The 14,634-nt window shown below is 37.8% G+C and overlaps 1 protein-coding gene across 1 annotated transcript; it reads right to left on the reverse strand.

The window, feature by feature from the left end:
- Positions 1-3,266: 3,266 nt before the first annotated feature.
- Positions 3,267-11,246, reverse strand: capslb (calcyphosine-like b). Its single transcript, XM_062434356.1, has 5 exons — positions 11,110-11,246; positions 9,513-9,690; positions 8,859-9,068; positions 4,983-5,098; positions 3,267-3,296 (listed from the first exon to the last, which is right to left on the reverse strand). Exons 1-4 carry the CDS (start codon positions 11,244-11,246, stop codon positions 4,997-4,999), a joined length of 627 nt encoding a protein of 208 aa, XP_062290340.1. The 3' UTR covers positions 3,267-3,296; positions 4,983-4,996.
- Positions 11,247-14,634: the final 3,388 nt, after the last annotated feature.

The raw sequence follows: 14,634 nt of genomic DNA on the forward strand, positions 1-14,634 counted from the left end.
AGATCACATGACTAACCCTCCGTTAGCCCAGAGCAGGAACATCCAATCAGACTCAAGGATTTACTCTACATCTAAAAAAACATCCATAATTTCTCAGGGATATTATATTCTGCATTTTTATTATTATTATTATTATTATTATTATTTACATTAACGTGTTTTGCTTGAAGTCTTTAATATCTCCAGTAGCAGTTAAAGGGGCATTTCCACAGTTTAGTTTTGCGCTTCTATTAAGAAGCTACCAAATAATCCACATGTGCAGCAGAGGAGCAGAGATCTCACTTTAGGACAGAAACACTGGATCCTTCATGCTCCTCAGCGCAGGTAAACAACCACATCCTTCAAACTTAATCTTTTATGTTTTTAGTATTTTTAAGGCAAACGTTTTTATTCTTTAGTGTGTGAGTAAAGGAGTAAAGGAGGAGGGTTTTTTTTGCTTTTTATCTTCCTCTGAAGTCACTTTTAGCAGTCCCAGAAATGTAGCTTCTTCATTGTGTTGCTTTAGATATGATAGATGATATTTATCCTAATGTCTCATGTTTTATATGTTTTATATGTTTTATACTGACATTCCTCCATGAGCCCAGAGTCGCTTGTTGGAGGAACCTTAGAACCAGTACCAGTGTTTCTGACTGTTTGAGCCTGTTTACAGCAGATCAGATACTTTATATTACTGTCAGATGATCCTCCAGGCAGCCGGTCAAACGTCTAAATTACTAAAACATTTAGAGTTTTATTGTCCAGAGATTTCTGCCTCCTTTCATCTTTAACCTTCATGTCGTCCTCCCGCCTGTTTTGACTGTTCCTTCTTTCCTCCCTCCCTCCTTTCCTTCCCTCCTTCCTTCCTTCTTTCCTCTGTCCTTCTTTCCTTCCTTCCTCCCTTCCTTCTTTCCTTTCCTCCCTTCCTTCCTCCCTACTTTCCTTCCTTCCCTCCTTCCTTCTTTCCTTTCCTCCCTTCCTCCCTCCTTCCTTTCCTTCCCTCCTTCTTCCTCCCTTCCTCCTCCTCCCTCCTTTCCTTCCGTCTTCCTCCCTTCCCGCCTTCTTCCTCCCTTCTTCCTCCCTTCCCTTCCTTCTTCCTCCCTTCCCTCCTTCTTCCTCCCTTCCTTTCCTTCCCTCCTTCTTCCTCCCTTCCTTCCTTCCTCCCTCCCTCCTTTCCTTCCGTCTTCCTCCCTTCCCTCCTTCTTCCTCCCTTCCTTCCTTCTTCCTCCCTTCCCTTCCTTCTTCCTCCCTTCCCTCCTTCTTCCTCCCTTCCCTTCCTTCTTTCCTTCTTCCTCCCTTCCTTCCTTCTTCCTCCCTTCCCTCCTTCTTCCTCCCTTCCTTCCTTCTTCCTCCCTTCCCTTCCTTCTTCCTCCCTTCCCTCCTTCTCCTCCCTTCCTTCCTTCTTCCTCCCTTCCCTTCCTTCTTTCCTTTCCTCCCTTCCCCCTCCCTCCTTTCCTTCCTTCTTCCTCCCTTCCCCCCTTCTTCCTCCCTTCTTTCCTTCTTCCTCCCTTCCTTCCTTGACTCGAGGACAACAGGAGGGTTAATGTGGTTGAACCTTTAACATTCATTCATTGAAAGGAGGATGAATTATTGTTGCTGATTAAAGAAACATGGAGAGCTGCTGATCAGCTAACGTTAAACCAACCAGTCAAAATATGAACATAAATATAAAACATGATGTTCATATTTAGACCAAGTTTCAAACCAAAGTGATCTGAGGGTCAATGATGTTTGTTCATGTGGTTTAGTTTAAATTTAAAGAGGTAAAAATTAGAAAATAAACTCATGAATAACTTGTAAAAAATGGTGCAAATGTCATTTCAAATGATATAAAACCAACAAAAATATAAATTGTACATTTTAACAAACCTGATGCTGCTTTTAAAACTAGTTTAACTGATGTTTTAATTGCTCATCTTAGCAACTCTTATTGATACTGACCCATAAACAGACTGCCGGCTGCCTGGAGTCACTGATTTCATGTTTCAGGATTGAATAAAATAATTTCAGGAGCAAAAACCAAACAAAGGTCCTTCTTATAAAACGCTGCTGTACTTTTAAACTGTTGGAGAACTCCTGCAGATTCAGTTCTCATCATTATTATTTATCACTCAGCTGAATCCCAGTAAGTCTGCAGACAGTTTGAGGTGTGATAGAGTCCCAGAGACGCTGACACCATGCTGCTTCTTAAATATCTGACACAACTTACACCTCATGTTTCCTCACAGCAATACACTGAATGTGCTTTATCTCTCACCTGATTGTACTAAATACTCTGTACATACTACGAGCTGATGTTTGTTTTACCACATAAAAACATTTTCTTTATTTAAACAAAGCTGAAAGTGTTGCATATTAATAATAAAGTATAAAACATACTGTTGTGTTGTGTTTACTTTACATGACCCGGGATTTCCACCGGGTCCGTCAGCGCCGCGGTTTAGCTCCGTCCGCTGCCCACCGGGAGCGTTACGGAGCTCTGGGAGAGAAATCTGCCTTTAAAATGAAGTTGCACTGTTAATACAGTAATTACGGCAGCCCAATCCAATCCGAACGAGTGCCTTTAGTTTACCGTAATTACCGTAGTAGCACAACTAAACAGCCCGATTCTGTTAACTTGCTTTAATTTAGTTGATTTGGTAATTTTCTTTGATGTTTGTGCTTCTATCATGTGTCAGTAGCTACGTAGTTAGATGGTGTTTTTATCTGTTTTATTCGTGTTTTTGCTTAAATACGATCAGGAGGCTGCACCGGTTGTTTTATTTTGAAAGACGGAAGTTTTATTATGCTGATTCTGTGTCTGACTTCCTGTCTGGTGCAATCTGCTCTGTTGAGCTTGACACGAGTTAGAAACGTCTCCGTCAAAAATAGAAATGCTGCAGATTGATAGCGCTGCGGTGCGGAGAGACGCTGCTGGGACCTGGTCTCCTCCCGGTGGAAACACTCTGATTGATTAGAGCGGCACCGATCAGCTCCGGTGACCGCGGCGCAGCCGTAACGTGCCGCTGACGGACCCGGTGGAAATCGGGCTTTAGATTAACATAACTTTTAAAAAGACTGCATTTGCAAAAGGATGATTTCAAAAGTCACTCTGCAAACTATGACATTAATCGTTAATAAATGATTTTCTAACTTTCAAAAAGCATAAAATAATAATTACTATGAAACAGCTCGATGTGATCGTCCTGGTAGTTGAAGAGTCACATGATTTGTGTTCAGAGCTTCCAGGCGTTTCTCATCATCAGAATAAAGTAAACATCGCTGTCGATGGAGGCGCTGACTCCGCAGTAATAGTTGATGAACTCGTCTTTGGTCACCTGACGAAGAGAAGAGAAGATGAAACAGCAGAGAGAAGCTTTCAGAGCAGCTGCTTCCATCCCTTCAACAAGCAGGAGAGTTAAACATCGTCACTAATGAGGTATTAAAATGATCATGATGGTAAAACAGCTGAATGTTTTATTTAATAAAGAGAAGTGATTCCTTCCTGCTTCTCTGCTCATTAATATCAAACATACTAGTTTCTACTTTTATCATTTCTATCACAGTATAGACCGACCTCAAGCTTCAGTTCTACAGAACAAGCATCTGAACTAATGATGCTGCTACCAGAGTGTTAGAGTCTGGATCTCCTGCTGCTGCACGCTGCATGTTTTACCTTCCTGTCGATGGGTTGATATGAAATGTGGTTCAGATATTTATGTCTTTTCCTTTAGCGCCACCATGAGGTCAAACGTGTCACCTACACTAAAAATATCCAAACATGTAACTGATGTATTGTTCCTGTTGATGTTCAGAGGAAGAGTCCCGCTGACTGTTATCCTGTCTGTTCCTATAGCGCCACCATCTGGCCAAACATAGTTTACCTGTTTAATGCTTCATACTTCATTCCCATCAGCCTCTCATCACATTTACCTGTTTATGTGTTTATGTTTTACTCAGTTGTATTTATCTCTTTTCTTTCCTCCCTCCCTCCTACCTTCCTTCCTTCCTTCCTTCCTTCCTTCCTTCCTTCCTTCCTTCTTTCCTCCGTCCTTCCTTCATCCCTTCCTTCCTCCCTCCTTTCCTTCCTTCTTCCTTCCTTCCTTCCTTCGTCCCTCCCTCCTTTCCTTCCTTCTTCCTTCCTTCATAGAATAAAGTTAAACATTAGTTTAATATCTGGATGGAAACAGGAAGTGTTTGTTTGAAGAGAGAAATCCAGAAACATCTATAGAGAATAAATATTGATTAGAAGTCAAAGTGTTGATCAACCTTCATAAAGTCACAACAGACAGAAAACAGCTGAGAAACCCGACAGAGTTTATATGTAGAAGGTTCTGGTGTCGCTTTTATTTCATCTTTAACCTTCCTGTCGTCCTCCCGGGGACTGTTCCTTCCTTCCTTCCTCCCTTCCTTCTTCCTCAGTCCTTCCTTCCTTCTGTCCTTCCTCCCTTCCTTCCCTCCTTTCCTCCTTACCTTCTTTCCTCCGTCCTTCCTTCCTTCCTCCCTTACTTCTTTCCTTCCTCCCTTCCTTCCGTCTGTCCTTCCTCCCTTCCTTCTTTCCTCAGTCATTCCTTCCTTCCTTTCCTTTCTCCCTACCTTCTTCCCTTTCCTCCCTCCTTTCCTTCCTTCCTTCTTTCCTCCATCCTTCCTTCCTTCCTCCCTTCTTTCTTTCCTTTCCTTCCTCCCTCCCTCCCATCCTTCCCTCTTCCTCCTTTACTTCCTTCCATCCTTCCATCCTCCCTCCCATCCTTCTTTCCTCCCTTCCATCCTTCCTTCCTCCCTTCCATCCTTCCTTCCTCCCTCCCATCCATCCTTCCTTCCTCCCTCCCATCCTTCCTTCCTTCCTTCCTCCTTCCTTCCTTCCTTCCTTGACTCAACAGGAGGGTTAAAGACACTAAAACCAAACACCAGACCACTCAGAGAGAAAACTCCTCGAGGGGAAAACGACACTCCAGACTTTTGTAAACTAGGAAACACCCTGAGAAGTGAAAGTGTGCCAGCAGCCGCAGTGTGAGGCGGTTTACCAGACGTCAGAGCTTCAGAGCTTCCAGGCATTTCTCATCATCACAATAAAGTAGACGTCCGTATCGATGGACGCACTCACACCAGCGTAATAATTCATAAACTCCTCCTGGGTCACCTTCAGAGAGCAACACCAGCATCAACCCAACACTTCAACATATTATAATAACTCATTAACATATTTAACTAAAAGAAAACTAAACATAATAAAACATGTTCATGTAATAAAGTGCATTTCACAATAATGTTATAATTACAATATTGGGAAATTATTACATTATTAGGTTCTGCAGGAATAAGGTTAACCCAATAATGTGATCATTTATGACATCATCAGTACAGAGATTATGACATCATCAGTACAGAGATTATGACATCATCAGTACAGAGATTATGACATCATCAGTACAGAGATTATGACATCATCAGTACAGAGATTATGACATCATCAGGTTCTGCATGAAGACAGACACGGATAATAAATGTAAAACATTGTTTATGATCCTTTAGTGGACGGTTCATAATGTCTCAGTGTGTTTATGTCTGTAATGATTCCTCCTGTTCATACTGACCAAAGACAGAAAGAAAGAAAGAAGAGAAAGGAAGAAGAGAAAGGAAGAACAAGAAGGAGGAGGAAGATGAGGAAATAAAGAAAAAAGAAACAAATAAAGAAGGAAAAAGAAAGATAATGAGAGAATGGATGAAGGAAACAAACAAACAAAGGAGGAAGGTGAGGAAAGAGAAAGAAAGAAAGTTGATGTGAAGCTTCAGTCTAATCTTCATCTCTTCTCTATTCTTCTCTTCTCTATTCTTCTCTTCTCTATTCTTCTCTATTCTTCTCTATTCTTCTCTTCTCTATACTTCTCTTCTCTATTCTTCTCTTCTCTATTCTTCTCTTCTCTATTCTTCTCTTCTCTATTCTTCTCTTCTCTATTCTTCTCTTCTCTATTCTTCTCTATTCTTCTCTTCTCTATTCTTCTCTTCTCTATTCTTCTCTTCTCTATTCTTCTCTTCTCTATTCTTCTCTATTCTTCTCTTCTCTATTCTTCTCTTCTCTTCTCTTCTCTATTCTTCTCTTCTCTATTCTTCTCTTCTCTATTCTTCTCTTCTCTTCTCTTCTCTATTCTTCTCTTCTCTATTCTTCTCTTCTCTATTCTTCTCTATTCTTCTCTTCTCTATTCTTCTCTTCTCTTCTCTTCTCTATTCTTCTCTTCTCTATTCTTCTCTTCTCTTCTCTATTCTTCTCTATTCTTCTCTTCTCTATTCTTCTCTTCTCTTCTCTATTCTTCTCTATTCTTCTCTTCTCTATTCTTCTCTTCTCTATTCTTCTCTTCTCTATTCTTCTCTATTCTTCTCTTCTCTATTCTTCTCTTCTCTATTCTTCTCTTCTCTTCTCTATTCTTCTCTATTCTTCTCTTCTCTATTCTTCTCTTCTCTATTCTTCTCTTCTCTATTCTTCTCTTCTCTATTCTTCTCTTCTCTATTCTTCTCTTCTCTATTCTTCTCTATTCTTCTCTTCTCTATTCTTCTCTTCTCTTCTCTTCTCTATTCTTCTCTTCTCTATTCTTCTCTTCTCTATTCTTCTCTTCTCTATTCTTCTCTTCTCTTCTCTTCTCTATTCTTCTCTTCTCTATTCTTCTCTTCTCTATTCTTCTCTATTCTTCTCTTCTCTATTCTTCTCTTCTCTATTCTTCTCTTCTCTATTCTTCTCTATTCTTCTCTTCTCTATTCTTCTCTATTCTTCTCTTCTCTATTCTTCTCTTCTCTATTCTTCTCTTCTCTATTCTTCTCTTCTCTATTCTTCTCTTCTCTATTCTTCTCTTCTCTATTCTTCTCTATTCTTCTCTTCTCTATTCTTCTCTTCTCTTCTCTTCTCTATTCTTCTCTTCTCTATTCTTCTCTTCTCTATTCTTCTCTTCTCTATTCTTCTCTTCTCTTCTCTTCTCTATTCTTCTCTTCTCTATTCTTCTCTTCTCTATTCTTCTCTATTCTTCTCTTCTCTATTCTTCTCTTCTCTATTCTTCTCTTCTCTATTCTTCTCTTCTCTATTCTTCTCTTCTCTATTCTTCTCTTCTCTATTCTTCTCTTCTCTATTCTTCTCTTCTCTTCTCTTCTCTATTCTTCTCTTCTCTATTCTTCTCTTCTCTATTCTTCTCTTCTCTATTCTTCTCTATTCTTCTCTTCTCTATTCTTCTCTTCTCTATTCTTCTCTTCTCTATTCTTCTCTTCTCTATTCTTCTCTATTCTTCTCTATTCTTCTCTTCTCTTCTCTATTCTTCTCTTCTCTATTCTTCTCTTCTCTTCTCTATTCTTCTCTTCTCTATTCTTCTCTATTCTTCTCTTCTCTATTCTTCTCTTCTCTATTCTTCTCTTCTCTATTCTTCTCTTCTCTATTCTTCTCTTCTCTATTCTTCTCTATTCTTCTCTTCTCTATTCTTCTCTTCTCTATTCTTCTCTATTCTTCTCTTCTCTATTCTTCTCTTCTCTATTCTTCTCTTCTCTATTCTTCTCTATTCTTCTCTTCTCTATTCTTCTCTTCTCTATTCTTCTCTTCTCTATTCTTCTCTTCTCTATTCTTCTCTTCTCTATTCTTCTCTTCTCTATTCTTCTCTTCTCTATTCTTCTCTTCTCTATTCTTCTCTTCTCTATTCTTCTCTTCTCTATTCTTCTCTATTCTTCTCTTCTCTATTCTTCTCTTCTCTATTCTTCTCTTCTCTATTCTTCTCTTCTCTTCTCTTCTCTATTCTTCTCTTCTCTATTCTTCTCTATTCTTCTCTATTCTTCTCTTCTCTATTCTTCTCTTCTCTATTCTTCTCTATTCTTCTCTATTCTTCTCTTCTCTATTCTTCTCTTCTCTATTCTTCTCTTCTCTATTCTTCTCTTCTCTATTCATCTCTTCTCTATTCTTCTCTTCTCTATTCTTCTCTTCTCTATTCTTCTCTTCTCTATTCTTCTCTTCTCTATTCTTCTCTTCTCTATTCTTCTCTTCTCTATTCTTCTCTTCTCTTCTCTATTCTTCTCTTCTCTATTCTTCTCTTCTCTATTCTTCTCTTCTCTATTCTTCTCTTCTCTATTCTTCTCTTCTCTATTCTTCTCTTCTCTATTCTTCTCTTCTCTTCTCTTCTCTATTCTTCTCTTCTCTATTCTTCTCTTCTCTATTCTTCTCTATTCTTCTCTTCTCTATTCTTCTCTATTCTTCTCTATTCTTCTCTATTCTTCTCTATTCTTCTCTTCTCTATTCTTCTCTATTCTTCTCTATTCTTCTCTATTCTTCTCTATTCTTCTCTTCTCTATTCTTCTCTTCTCTATACTTCTCTTCTCTATTCTTCTCTATTCTTCTCTTCTCTATTCTTCTCTATTCTTCTCTATTCTTCTCTTCTCTATTCTTCTCTATTCTTCTCTTCTCTATTCTTCTCTTCTCTATTCTTCTCTTCTCTATACTTCTCTTCTCTATTCTTCTCTTCTCTATTCTTCTCTTCTCTATTCTTCTCTTCTCTATTCTTCTCTTCTCTATTCTTCTCTTCTCTATTCTTCTCTTCTCTTCTCTATTCTTCTCTTCTCTATTCTTCTCTTCTCTATTCTTCTCTTCTCTATTCTTCTCTTCTCTATTCTTCTCTATTCTTCTCTTCTCTATTCTTCTCTTCTCTATTCTTCTCTTCTCTATTCTTCTCTTCTCTATTCTTCTCTTCTCTATTCTTCTCTTCTCTTCTCTTCTCTATTCTTCTCTTCTCTATTCTTCTCTTCTCTATTCTTCTCTATACTTCTCTATTCTTCTCTTCTCTATTCTTCTCTATTCTTCTCTTCTCTATTCTTCTCTTCTCTATTCTTCTCTTCTCTATACCACCACAGCTCAGCTTCCTGTCTCGGGTGTTTCTCACCTTTCCATCTTTGTCATACGGAGAGTCGAAGCTGTCCAGGAACTTCCTGAACACCTGATCCTCGCTCCACTCCCCGTTCTGATACTTGGGGTGGTACTTAGCGTTGTAAACCCCCTGCAGGTCTTCGATGGTGATGACTCCGTCTCCGGTCTTATCCAGCTTCCTGAACGCCTGCATCACCACCTCCTTCCTGGCCTTAGACATGGCCGGCTGCAGCGGACAGACAGACGGAGGTAAACAGCTGGAGCAATGATCACGTGACCGGTCACAGTGTGAATATGCTACTCAACCACCTTCAACTTAACACTGCTAAGACCAAGGAGATGGTCTAAGACCAAGGAGATGGTCTAAGCCCGCGCTGCTACCAGTCTCCACTGAGGGAGTCAATGTGGAGGTGGTAAGCACATATAAGTATCTGGGGGAACATCTGGACAATAAACTGGACTGGTCAACCAATACCGACCCATCTACAATAAAGCACCGAGCCGGCTGTACTTCCTGAGGAGGCTGCGGTCCTTCAACATCTGCAGCAAACTCTAACTAATTTATATTTATACAGACTTTACTCTTTACATTCCTGTTTATGTTGTTTGTGTATTAAGCTGCTGGACTCTACAGAGGATCAATAAAGTTTACATCTATCTATGTATTCACCCTCAGAGTGATGAGGAACTCGTCGAAGTCGATGGATCCGCTGCCGTCTCGATCAAAGTGCTGAAACAGCGTGAGCGCTTCCTGTTTGTCCATCATGACGCCGTAGTCGTTCAGACCCTTCAGGAACTCCTTCAGGTCCAGAGAGCGGTTCCTGTCGTCGTCCATTATTTTGAAAACTCTGACAAACAGGAAGCAGTAACAGCTGTTAGATTATATCATGATTTAATAATAATAAACTAATAATGACCAAGTTCTACAATTACACATCAGTCAGAACATTCACTTTAACATTTGTGTCGTCCTCCCGACTGTTCTTTCTTTCCTTCCTTCCTTCTTTCCTTCCTTCCTTCCATCTGTCCTTCCTCCCTCCCTCCTTCTCTCTTTCTTTCCTTCCTCCATCCCCCTTTCTTCCTTCTGTCCTTCCTTCCTCCCTTCCTTCCTTCCTTCCTTCCTTCCTTCCTCCCTTCCTTCCTTCCTTCCTTCCTTCCTTCCTCCCTTCCTTCTTTCTTCCCTCCTTCTCTCTTTTTTTCCTTCCTCTCTCTTTTCTCCCTTCCTTCCTTCCTTCCTTCCTTCCTTCCTTCCTTCCTTCCTCCCTTCCTTCTTTCCTCCCTCCTTCTCTATTTGTTTCCTTCCTCTCTCCTTCCCCCCTTCCTCTTTTCCTTTCTCCCTCCCTTCCTTCTTTCCTCTGTCCTTCCTTCCTTCATGTTTTCATGGTTTCATGTTTTCATGTGTTCATGGTTTCATGGTTTCATGGTTTCATGTTTTCATGTGTTCATGGTTTCATGTTTTCATGTTTTCATGGTTTCATGTTTTCATGGTTTCATGGTTTCATGGTTTCATGTTTTCATGGTTTCATGTTTTCATGTTTTCATGGTTTCATGTTTTCATGGTTTCATGTTTTCATGGTTTCATGTTTTCATGTTTTCATGGTTTCATGTTTTCATGGTTTCATGTTTTCATGTTTTCATGGTTTCATGTTTTCATGTTTTCATGGTTTCATGTTTTCATGGTTTCATGTTTTCATGGTTTCATGGTTTCATGGTTTCATGTTTTCATGTTTTCATGGTTTCATGTTTTCATGTTTTCATGTTTTCATGCAGCAAACAGGATTTTTTCTCTGAGTGAATAAAGTTTGATCTGAGCTGAGTTTGAGGAAACATGAAATATATTAATGAGTATTTATAAACATCTGAACTGTGTTTGTTTACAGTCATAAAGTTCACTGAGGAACGATGTATGGATCATTTATCCTGAGACTGAGAGAAAATGTAAATTCATACAAATATGAGACGATAAAGTCACAGAGTCTGATAGTGTGTTACTGTGTGTGTGTGTTACTGTGTGTGTGTGTTACTGTGTGTGTGTGTGTGTGTGTGTGTGTTACTGTGTGTGTGTGTGTGTGTGTGTGTTACTGTGTGTGTGTGTTACTGTGTGTGTGTGTTACTGTGTGTGTGTGTAACTGTGTGTGTGTGTGTGTGTTACTGTGTGTGTGTGTGTGTGTGTGTGTGTGTGTGTGTGTGTGTGTGTGTGTGTGTGTGTGTTACTGTGTGTGTGTGTGTGTGTGTGTGTGTGTGTGTGTGTGTGTGTGTGCTCTCACCTCCCCAGACCTTTGATCCCAGATGATCCTCTGGTCAAACACTGCAGTCTGAGTCTCTCCACCGGGTCGGCAGACTGAGACAGCTGCTGCTTCGCCTTCATCGCCATTTCTCTGTCGTGTCTCGACGTCCCTGCCATCACTGACATCATCAATAAAGGTTTATTCAAATTAACATGTTCACATTTACATAAGTATTACAGTAAAAGTACTGCAGTATTATAGTGATGTAGTATGCAGTATTACAGTAAAAGTACTGCAGTATTATAGTGATGTAGTATGCAGTATTACAGTAAAGTACTGCAGTATTATGAGTGATGTAGTATGCAGTATTACAGTAAAAGTACTGCAGTATTATAGTGATGTAGTATGCAGTATTACAGTAAAAGTACTGCAGTATTATAGTGATGTAGATAAAGTATTGCAGTAGTAGTGTGTACTCATATCTTACAGGTTTTATAGTGATATATTAGATTTCTTTGTTTTTACTACAGTTTATTTACAGATATTTCCTCTTTGATCATTTTTCAGAATTTTCTGACATTTTTGGACAAATCTCTCCAAACACTAAACACATGTAATAAGTTAGCTGCTAACTGTTAGCAGGTGTTTAATATAATAAGTTAGCTGCTAACTGTTAGCAGGTGTTTAATATAATAAGTTAGCTGCTAACTGTTAGCAGGTGTTTAATATAATAAGTTAGCTGCTAACTGTTAGCAGGTGTTTAATATAATAAGTTAGCTGCTAACTGTTAGCAGGTGTTTCTCTCTGCAGGTAAATGATTAATGATTGACTTTATAAATATCAGGTAACTTCATGTTGAAGCTGCTCTGCTTTTATGAAGAAGGAAACGTAACGAGATTAAACTGTTTCTCTCAAGTAATAATAATAATAATAATACTTATAATACTTATAATACTTATAATACTTATAACACTTATAACACTCATAATACTTATAACACTTATAATACTTATAACACTTATAACACTTATAATACTTATAACACTTATAATACTTATAATACTTATAATACTTATAATACTTATAATACTTATAATACTTATAATACTTATAACACTTATAACACTCATAATACTTATAACACTTATAATACTTATAACACTTATAACACTTATAATACTTATAACACTTATAATACTTATAATACTTATAATACTTATAACACTTATAATACTTATAACACTTATAACACTTATAATACTTATAATACTTATAATAACAGTACTACTACATAATAAACAGTGTAACGTGAAGCAGACTCACCGACAGCAGCTCAGATGTTTTTATCTCCGGTCGGAAACAAACAAACTGCCCTTCCCCAAACTATCCGTGGTTGCTATGGAGATACTGTTCTCTCCTCTGATTGGCTGTTCAGACGCCTTCATTTGGGATTGATTTTATATTTTATTTTATTCTATTTTTTTATCACTTGTTACAAAGATATTCTACTGTAGAAGAATCAATCAAGTTTACCTCTACCTTTTTATTTATTTAATTATTATTATTATTATTATTTATTTATTTAAATTATTATTTTATTTTTAATCTTTTTAAAAAATGTACCTTGACCATAATGTAATATTGTCAGATACATACATACACATTGCCACACATATGTTGAATATATTTATGTATTCATTAAAATGAGATAAATGTATTAATAGTATCTGAAGCAGTAGTTATTTCACTTTTATATAATTATTAAATCTGACTGCTTGTTAGTTTGTTTTTATTTGTTGGGTATTTCCAGTATTTAATATATTTCCTCTCTGATGTAAATCACTCTGTTATTGTGTCTTAATGTTCATTCACGTCTTTTTACCATAGACTGTATTACATGTATTGGACCTGAGCTGCTGTTTTAGCGCCACCTGCTGGTTAAACTCAAGGCTGCTTTATAATTCAGACAGACTCAGTATTATTCCATCAGGTTTGTTTTCATGGTTGTCTGGTAGATAACTTCCTGTATAGCTGCTCCACTAAAGAACAGCTGTTGTGTGTGTAAAGTCTGTAAGCAGGTCATTATAAGTTATGGTCTCGCGCCCCCTGCTGGTGAAAGGTTTATATTGCAGCTACATAGTCAGACATGCATGTTCAGCAGTCTGCCATGTAAACATCTAACACTTATATCTCCAAATTCCTTTACATCCATAACAAATGTACCTTTTGTAAATGTGAACCTGAAAGTGTAACTCACTGGTTTTATGGTTGTTCATACAGCAGTACACGAAGAAGAAGAAGAAGAACTTGAGAGCTATAGCCTATACTGTGCAAAACAACACATACAATCAACACTGAAGGGAAGAATATTATTTAAACTTATTACGAATTCAAAGAAAATAAATTATGTACTATTGTTAATCTTTATATTTTATTACATCCATAAATGTACATTTCAAAACTCATCTCCATTATTTAAGTTGTTTTTGATTGAAGTTGATTATTATTTTAAGTCTCTTAAGTTAATTACAAATAAGAAATGTATATTAATGATGGATATCCATTCAGAGGCTTTCAACCAATAAACTGTCACAAATACAATTTTCATTTTATACGTGAGATTATGAAGTCTGTCATAGCTCTCTCATTTATTAATACTGTTAATGAGCCTTATTATGCTTTCACATGACTGTAAACCATAATGTTGCTATTGCACAAACTGTGAACTGGAATTAATTCTTTTTTGTACATTGCAAACTTCAATAAAGTTTTGAAGAAAAAAAAGAAGCAGCGTGCCATGTGTAAACAAACCCTGCTCAGCTTCACTAAAGCTGCTGTCTGTGCATTTAATGATGTAATCATGGCCGAAGCCCCTATAATACTGCATACTACATCACTATAATACTGCAGTACTTTTACTGTAATACTGCATACTACATCACTCATAATACTGCAGTACTTTTACTGTAATACTGCATACTACATCACTATAATACTGCAGTACTTTTACTGTAATACTGCATACTACATCACTATAATACTGCAGTACTTTTACTGTAATACTGCATACTACATCACTATAATACTGCAGTACTTTTACTGTAATACTGCATACTACATCACTATAATACTGCAGTACTTTTACTGTAATACTGCATACTACATCACTACAATACTGCAGTACTTTTACTGTAATACTGCATACTACATCACTACAATACTGCAGTACTTTTACTGTAATACTGCATACTACATCGCTCATAATACTGCAGTACTTTTACTGTAATACTGCATACTACATCACTATAATACTGCAGGTACAGGTGAGACTTTGGGGGAGAGGAGACACTGACAGGTTCACATCCAGGCTGTAAATGTCTTTATTTCTTGTATTTCACACAATAAACCAAACGGGAACGTAACACTTCACCTTTTATTGACACGACAGCAGAGAAACTGTACAGCATCTTTTCTCTTAATTACTCTCTACTGTAAATCACAGGACTCAGGAATCAACTAATTACATCTACTCTCCATTTCATGTGCTGAGATCATGACAGACAA

This window comes from Scomber scombrus, chromosome 15 (assembly GCF_963691925.1).
Source record: "Scomber scombrus chromosome 15, fScoSco1.1, whole genome shotgun sequence".
Classification (NCBI taxonomy): domain Eukaryota; kingdom Metazoa; phylum Chordata; class Actinopteri; order Scombriformes; family Scombridae; genus Scomber; species Scomber scombrus.